This window comes from Myxocyprinus asiaticus, chromosome 40, assembly GCF_019703515.2.
Source record: "Myxocyprinus asiaticus isolate MX2 ecotype Aquarium Trade chromosome 40, UBuf_Myxa_2, whole genome shotgun sequence".
Lineage (NCBI taxonomy): Eukaryota > Metazoa > Chordata > Actinopteri > Cypriniformes > Catostomidae > Myxocyprinus > Myxocyprinus asiaticus.
The window spans coordinates 6,890,630-6,899,760 of record NC_059383.1 but is presented as its reverse complement, the minus strand read 5'-3'; the positions used below and the strand labels follow the sequence as shown (position 1 = coordinate 6,899,760).

General features: G+C 36.3%; 1 protein-coding gene across 1 annotated transcript; it reads left to right on the top strand.

Annotated features, from left to right (window-relative positions):
• Positions 1-864: 864 nt before the first annotated feature.
• Positions 865-8,304, top strand: LOC127430687 (uridylate-specific endoribonuclease B-like). Its single transcript, XM_051680652.1, has 7 exons — positions 865-989; positions 1,965-2,096; positions 4,266-4,371; positions 4,627-4,748; positions 5,211-5,323; positions 7,555-7,708; positions 7,956-8,304. Exons 2-7 carry the CDS (start codon positions 1,995-1,997, stop codon positions 8,205-8,207), a joined length of 849 nt encoding a protein of 282 aa, XP_051536612.1. The 5' UTR covers positions 865-989; positions 1,965-1,994; the 3' UTR covers positions 8,208-8,304.
• Positions 8,305-9,131: the final 827 nt, after the last annotated feature.

The following is a 9,131-nucleotide window of genomic DNA, read 5'->3' as shown; positions in this document are numbered from 1 at the left end:
GTGTCATGGTTGGAGGAAGTTTTCCATTCTTTAATGATTCCGTATAAACTTCTAACAAAAGTGGAGCCAGTTCTGTAGCATAGGATCTAAAAAATTCTGCGGCAAAACCATCTGGCCCCAGAGCCTTGCTAGTAGGTAGGGACTTAATTACCTCGTCAAGCTCCTCCAAGGTTATCTCAGAATCAGGAGAGTTTTTTTGCTCAGTCGTCAGTTTAGGGAGATCTAATGGTTCCACAAAGTTTCTAATATCTTGATCAGTAGACAAAGACGTGGAACTATAAAGATCAAGATAGAATTCTTTAAAGGCATTATTAATATCAATGGCTGAGGTAAAAATTTCACCACCAGCAGATTTCACTGAGGGAATGGTAGAAAAAGACTCTCTCTGCTTTATATATCAAGCCAAAAGCTTCCCTGCATTGTCACCCGACTCAAAGTATGACTGTCTTGCCCTGAATAACCAAAACTCCACTTTCCGCGACAAAATAGTATTATATCTATATTTCAATCGGGTCAATTCCCCGAATTAATAGTCACCCCAAAAGGGTGACTATTAACCCTACAAGAATTTGATTGTCCAATGGACGATCCAACTGGTAAATATTAGACAGTGACACTGTAGATGAATTAAGTAAATGTCTGTCAGGTGTCAGTGTTCTGGGGGTTGAGTCGGGCTGCCACTGTGTGGTACACAGTGTCAGGTAACGAGACAATACCTCACGAAAACACAAACAAAGAGCTAGCCCTCGCTGCAGAGGCACATTGAAAAGCACCACAACCTGCTGTAATCCCTTTGGCTAGAGTTGCTGACACTGGCTAACCCTTTAGAATAGGCCCTCTCTCGTGGTGTGGGACCGTCGCCACATCTTACCCCACCAGTCCATGTGCAGCAACACCATTGCGGTGAGTTGTTGTGGCGAACCTGTCTGTGCTGTTTCTTAAAAGACAACCCAAACTTACCACTAACCCAGCGCGCTAAGAGAAACCAGGTCAGTGGGTTTACAGATGTAACTGCTCTTTTTTTATATGGCACTCTATGTGTGACATCTGTGATTTATGATGAATTCAACTGTTTTCTTGAAATTCAGGTGTTAGTTCTGAACATCGCTAGAGATGTAGGTGACACATTACAATAAGGTTCCATTTGTTAACATTGCTTAATGCATTCTGAACTAACATGAACTAACAATGAACAATAATTCTGTACATTTGTTAATTAGTTCATGTTGATAAAAGTACAATTATTCATTGTTAGTTCATGTTAGTTCAGAATGCATTAAGTAATGTTAACATACACTACTTTTAATTTTAAAATGTATTAAATGTTGAAATTAACAATTAACCAAGTTTAATACATGCCGTAAGAGTATCATTCATTGTTTACTAATGTAGTTAACAAATGTTAATGTATACAACCTTATTGTAAAGTGTTACCAGAATGTATTTTTCATTCCAATGTACTGGAACTGTAAAAAATGGTCAAAGAAAAACCTGTTAGTTAAACTTTAAGTTACATTACCAGGTATATACAGTACAAGATGGTATTATATTTTATAAGAGAATACAAGTATGCATATACAGTACAGTATATGTAAGTATAAGTAAAATGTATGAATTATCTAATGATTTATACTGAAATTTTATGTTAAACAAAGCCACGTATACATTTATGGTAAACTTTGATAAAAGTTTTAATTTATAAGTATATTAATAGTATGTCTTTTAATGACATACAGTTAGGAAATGCTGTAAACATACCAAAATGTTTTACAGTAAATATAATATCCTTCTATATTAACTGCATTTGCCCCCATCTCTCCAATTTCCTACCTAAAACATTTGGTCATTTAATTGGTCACAAAGTTATGTCAAATCACCTTTAATTTAATGAAATATTAAGTCACTAAGCTATATTTTGAGTAAAACAATTGTGTTAATTGATTAAGTATATTTAACACCTTTAGTGACCCCTTGGAAATACAAAAAGAAAAAAGATGATTGAAGGTGATCGAGAACTTTCAGCCATAATTCGGGAGCTCTGGGACAATGACATCAATCGTCTGAGACCTGGCATAGATTATCGCATATCTCTACAGGTAATTCTCAAATCTTTCCAGTGTGAACGTTACAAGTAACCTAGAATATGTTTTAGCAAAGCATATAAACAGACAGACTCGATCTGCTTTCTGTTTCATCCTTCACGTTCTGTCATGTCACACAAATAAAGTGACATGCATTTGCTATTTTATGTTTGTTGACCTGAGGTCAGAAGGTCAGAGAGACAACACATACAAACTGAGATGGGCATTGTTCAAATGCTCTTTTAAGAAAACCATTCACAACAGCACTTTTGCACATGGCATCAACACATAAACTGGAATGCTTGCTGGGATTGTTTACTAAAGAATAAACATATGTGATTTATTGATTCTCAACAAATTAGCTGCATTGAGAATTGAACTTACTGTATATTAAGTTCAAAGAGTAGCCAGAGCTAGTGCAGCTATTTACATTATAATTATAATACAATATATGTTATAATACATAATAAATCATTGATATGCAGTTATAATAACATGTATAATGAAAAGGGTGACTTTCATGCAATACCTGCCACATAGTGAGCCATTTCATATTTATATAACATATTTTATAAATGCTTAATAATACTTGTTATACATCTTTAATAATACTTAATAAACATTAGTAACCTATGAAAATGTACCAAAATGTAAAGTGGACTCCTGTGAAGCATGTATTTAGGAGTTGCCAACATTATAAGCCTGTACATAAAAATTCAGAATGTTTTAATGTCATCAGGGTTTATTATATGAAATATGCTGTGAATGAGCATGAAAAGTTTTTTTGCAGGGGACTTAATGTAACCAGGACTAGTTAAACCCATTCTTTTGACATCAGCGTGACAAGGAAAGTGACAACACAAGTGTGTCAAGAGATTGGAATGAATATAAACATAAAATGACATAATCCCTCCTTTTAATCTCACTATAGTAGTCTATTTTTGCTGCATTGTGACATAAATCATGCATTAGTGCATTTTATGTTTTTGATTAATATAAGTATGAATAAGTGCATTTATTAAGCATTTATAACATGTCAGTTAAAATGCTCACTATTCGGCAGGTATTAGATGAAAGTTGCCCTTTTTTATGCTTGGTGCTTTAACTGCATATACATGATTGATAATGCATTTGTAAATGACTTATTAGTTATAACTAAACCACTTTGTAAATCATTAACAAAGGGAACAGTGACATAAGTGTCTATATTCTAAATAAGGTGTTTACACGACACAGAATTACGATTAATATGGGCATATGCCAACCGTCTAATTTAGATTTGCAGAAACCAGAATATTGTCTTAAAGGACTACTCTGGGTTCAATACAAGTTAAGTTCATTCGACAGCATTTGTGGCATTTACAAACATTTAACTCGTCCCTTCTTTAAAGAATGCAAAAATCGAGGTTCCAGTGAGGCACTTACAATGAAAGTGAATGGGGCCAATTTTTGGAGGGTTTAAAGGTGGAAATGTGAAACTTATAATTTTATAAAAGCACTTACATTAATTCTTCTTCTTTTAAAACTCGTTTATTATTATTTGAACGTTCAAAAATTGGCCCCATTCACTTCCATTGTAAGTGCCTCACTTTAACCCAGATGTTTGCTTTTTTTTTTTTTTTTTTTAAATAAGGTGCAAGTCAATATACATTTTTGTGGTAATCAACATTATGCCACAAATGCTGTTGATTGAGCTTAACTTGTATTGAACCCGGAATATTCCTTTAATTGGGTTATGACAGTTGGGTTAATGTGTTTCCATGACACATAGTACATGTTCAGAATGTGATCAAATTCTGATATCAAACTTTTAATGTAAATGTGATTAATTTACCAAAAAACAAACTCTTAACTTCTAGTACCCATACCCTTTTATCAACAAGTCTTACACATCTTATACTCAGTTCTGCTCAGTACAGTCAATACAACCAGTACAAGCAAATGTAGAACAACACATTTTTGTCAGAGATATTTAAAGTAAACAAAAATCCCCTCTCATGCTTCTCTTATAATTGGTATATGCATCAATGTAAAATAGCCCATGAACAGGTTCTACATATAGGACAGTCTTAGCCGTTACATATTTAATATTAATGTCAGTCATTAAAAACTGTAGTTAGATTATGCCAGTTCTGCATGAGAGGCAGAGGGAAATGCATTTAAAAGGTTTTCTTTATGTCACAGGGCAAAGCAGGTAATCTGACAGGTTTCACAGATGGCAATGATGGAGCGGGGTTGCCTTTGTTCACATTTGTTGATGAAAACATCTTCAAAAAGGAGACTTTTTTGGGTAGGAAATGATTGTCATATTTAACAAGAAGTAACAAAAGTCTATTTTTCCTTTACTAGTTAAATAAAGGACAACCATGTATAATTTGATGAAACCATTTCAGTTTATGCATAATACAATATCATATTTAGATCTAGTATGCCATGACCAGAAAGGAAATAGTATGGATTCTAAACAAGTATGTGTAGTAAACAAGAGATTATGCTGAAAATTTACATTTTTTGATCATAAGATAATGTTATTGTGTCATCGAAGCCTTCATCTCATTGCTGGACAACTATGAAAGTGATACTGGTGAACCAGAGATAGTCACACCAGAGGAAGAGCTGGAGAATCACAAGTTCCTGGATTCAATTATAAAGACTCCCACAATGAAGGTAACCATTGTTATGGTCTGTGCTTTTTAAGGGTGATTCAGTTTTTCCAATTTGTCTTAGTTCATGTCAAGTACAATGCACAGAAATACATGTTTCAAAATCTGTGACTATTATCTTGAACCCTTAAAATATCCTCACACTGATGTACAGTGCTATTGTGTGATTTTTTAACAGCTGTATAAACATGACCATTTGACTGTCGAAGAAATAGTTCAACCAAAAATTATCAAAATTTACTCATATCTTTCCACTGAACGCTGAAATCTTAAATTGCGTGTTGCATGTTCATGAGCGCTATGAGAGAAGCTTGTTTATGGTTTGTTTTTTGCACTAAACTAAGCAAGTTCAACAACACTTGAAATTAATGATATTCATTTATATTTGTATATTACATATTTCTTAATTGTATATTAATAAGTATTTTCTTCAAACATTTCAAAACTTAAATTTGCCTTATATCAGATTGCCCACAAATATCTAGTGGGGAAGCATCTGTCTCCAGAGGAAACCACAGACTTCAAGCAGCAGCTGTACAGCATCTGGTTTGAGCTGTACGCTAGGAGAGGATCCAGTAAGTAAGTATAGAGGCTTCAGAATAGCTTGTAGAAGACTGATATTGTAAAGTTTGAATCCGGTATTCAAAATACAGAGGAGTTCATCTAAAACAGTCTCGACTTTTTCAGCTTAGGCACTTTAAGGCCCTGGCACACTTCAAACGAAATCGAAGAACGAATGGGGGTCATTGAGAACAAAATCTGGCCAAAACAAAAGTGTTTTTTAATTTGTTTTTGATGATTTGTAACTGCTCAACAGTGCAAACTTTCAGGAAACTTTCACGTAATGGCTGCTAAACACCTTCTTACTGCCATTGGTCCACATCATCTGTAGGTGTGACCTGAAGCTACACCTACTTTGAGGCCGACAGCTAATTCGCGTTCAGTCAGTTAAGACAAAGTCTTTCTAGCAAGTCAGTCCACTGTCGGCCATCTTTGGAACGCTCTCAGGAGGCTATTTCTAGTCATGCCAGTGCAACTCCTATCTACTTGAATGGAGAAAGACCAAAATTCTTAAAAAGATTGGTCAAGTTTATGATCAAAGAACATATTTCAAATCAGCAATAAAATCTGACAATACTGGAATCATAAATTGTGATTCTTTACCTCATATTACGCTAAATAACGAAATTTTCCCGGCTTGTATAGCTAATGCACATGCATGTTCTAAAGCTGATTGACAGGTAATGTCTGTATCTAAAAGGCGATTGGCTCTTTTAACTGTAAGGCGGGACTTTCTTTCTACATCCATTGACCGTTGGGTGCTCAGAGCTCCTTGGTTAAGCATTCCAATTTCTCCCATTAATTTTAATAGAAGTGACCCATCTCTGTTTAATAATCTCTGGTTAATATCAGTCAACATGAACACACTGGTGTGTAGAGTTATTAGCGAACTGGTGCAAATTTGCCAACATCTGTACGATCGTTTACGCAGAGACATTTTCCTAGAACATGTCATGCAAATTTTTTGTTTAATAAATCTATGAAAGGATTCAAATCTACTCAAATACTCTTAAGTGCCTATTCATTTTATTGTTTGATATGCTGCTTCACTCATGTGCGTCTGCAGCGAAAGCAATTCACACATCTGCCCAAAGTGAGATATGCCTCTCATTCTTTTGTCTGTATTCTACCCATTAACACTCTTTTATACACCCATCTTTGCAGTAGTATCAGTGTCATCATAAATTACTTTGACAGAGTGCAATCTGCACATTTTATGGCCGTGTGTTAGCGCAATGAATGCAAAAGGTAAACATTACAAATTACACATTATCTAATACATATGCTGTATATGACTTTAAATCATCATCGAGTAGTTAAAACAGCTTCTTTTACTGATCTTGTGTAAATTCTACTCATAGAATGAGGCATAAAGTCGATGATAACACATTTTATTGTCACATTAGTTGATGTTTTACATGTAGTCTTGAACGTCCTCATATTTAAATGCTCCTCTGAATGTTTGCAAACAGTATGTTGTTGCTCAGCTGTTTTAAACTTCTTTTTGGCTTTGAGCGAAGAACAATGAAGAACTTCACCCGTGAGTGTGTCGTGGCCTAAATTAGTATCCCATTACTTTTTTTTTGGAAGCATTAGAAGCACAAATCCCGTGGCCTGCCCCACCTCAGAGGGTATTCTCCCTACCTTCCCAACTGTATTCAACAAACAAAATCAAACAACGTCATTATTTTTCTATAATCTGTTGATTGATATTTCATTAAATGTAGGAAAAATGTAACATGTAAAAACCATTTATAATGTGTATATTTTTTGTGTTCCACATTTTGCGCACAACCCAGTTACCACATGATTTTGCCCTATGTTTAACATTCCTTATAACTGTGACACCAATGAAGTAACATCATTTGGACTCGTTGTACAGCATGTCAGGAAGACAAATTAATCATCTCATTCCATTTTCTCGATTTTTACACAATAATGGGTGTTGAATGCATTCAACCTTAACCATCCAACCCTGTTACCAAAGTTATTTGAAGAAAAATTATCAAACCATTTTTTTTTCTTTAATTTATGTGAAGTTTATCAATAACTATAAACCAACATTTGGTCCCAAACTAGCTAGTCCTTACTGAGAGATTTTATCTGAGTTTATCCATCCTATTTTGTACCCTGAAAAGTGCCAATGTCAATTGATTTCTACATGCTGATGTTTAAAAATTCTTTATTTTAGGTAATGCAAAGTAATTTTTAAAAGGTATGTTTTGTTTGTATCTCTCTCTCCGCACAAGACCGGACTCATCTGGTTTTGAGCATGTGTTTGTAGGAGAGACCAGAGGAGGTCATACTGTCATTGGTTTTCATAACTGGATTCAATTGTACTTACAAGAGAAACTTGGACACATTGACTACAAAGGATATAGTGTGAATGCCAACTCACCTCAGGTATGTTTAAGATATCATGGAAAAGTATATGTATCAGTTAGAGTTAGTTTGTTTATTGCTTATTTATTTTGTATAGTTTAGTTAGTAATAACTTGCTGTTGGGATTACTGATTTATTAGTAGATATACTGAAATCTGTTGCCAGATGGTACTGAGTCTACTGATTTTTAGAGGGACGCACATCCATCCATCCATCCATCCAAAAAGCATATAGCTTAATATTTTTCTCTTTTCAATATGATTCCCAGCCGGATGAGAATAAGCACATGTTGGCCCTCCAGTTCAGCTGGAAGAATGGTATCAAACCCAAAGGAAGCATCTTCATTGGTGTGAGCCCTGAGTTTGAGTTTGCCCTGTACACTCTGTGTTTCCTCACGTCCCCAAACGAGCGCGTGAAAGTCTCCTTTAACGTCTATGAGGTGGAGATAGTCTGTCACCACTACAACCAGAAGCACATAGGCACCACCTATCCTGTGCTTGTGAAATACCTTAATGTATAACTACAGAAAGGGTCTTTACGGTAAATTAATTGATCATAGCCATGGGTTATAAGTATTGTTTATATGTTTTAATCTCAAAAACAATAAACAATTTAAGACCACCAATGCCGTAGCCTCTGTTATAGTGTCTAACATTTTCAGGTCTACATAAATGAATCCTTGCTACATTTTAAAGGGATATTTCACCCAAAAATTACAATTGTCATTGTCATTTTCACATGCCATTCCAAGCCCATATGACTCTCTTTTCTGTGGAACACAAAAAGAGACATTTTGAAGAATGGTAATGGTAGCTCTTTTCCATGCAGTTTACAATAAATGGGTGTAATGGGTTCACAGGATGGGAACTTTTAATGACACAAATGAACAAAACACAACATAAAACTGCTTTCCAGCATAACACAAAACACACACACACAAGACTGCTGCATGCTTCTCTCTCTCTCTCTCGAACTGGCGTCCCCGGCTCCTTTTTATCCCTCTCCCGGCTGATTGGGCCGATTCAGGCCAGCTTGACTTACTCCCCACCCCTCCCTTCCTAGACGGGAGGTGTTGCCTTTTCGGCTGTCCTTCCACCGGCTGTTCTTCCCCGCTTCCTGGGAATCTGAGTAGGACGAGGGGAGGGAGAGGGGAGAGGGAAAGAGCAAGTGGGAGAGACAGAGAGAGAGAGAGGAGAGAGGAGAGAGAAATATTGGCTTGCTGGTCCCCGAACACGCTGTCAACTGGTCCTCAGCCAGCTGTGCAGCGGTCCTCAACGCCAGGCGATGGCAGGCGATGGCACTGGACAGTAGCGGGCTCCTCTGCCTCCCGGCAGATGTCAGCAGCTCCTCCGCCCCCTGGCGGATGGCAGCGGCTCTTCCGCTTCTTGGCGGACGGCAGTGGCTCTTTCGTCTCCTGGCAGACGGCAGCAGGCTCCTCCGCCTT

Coding starts and splice junctions, on each gene's coding strand:
- LOC127430687 (XM_051680652.1), top strand. CDS start 1,995: ATGATTGAAGGTGATCGAGAACTTTCAGCCATAATTCGGGAGCTCTGG. Junction 2,097..4,265: donor ATTATCGCATATCTCTACAG/GTAATTCTCAAA, acceptor TTTATGTCACAG/GGCAAAGCAGGTAATCTGAC. Junction 5,324..7,554: donor GCTAGGAGAGGATCCAGTAA/GTAAGTATAGAG, acceptor TCTCCGCACAAG/ACCGGACTCATCTGGTTTTG.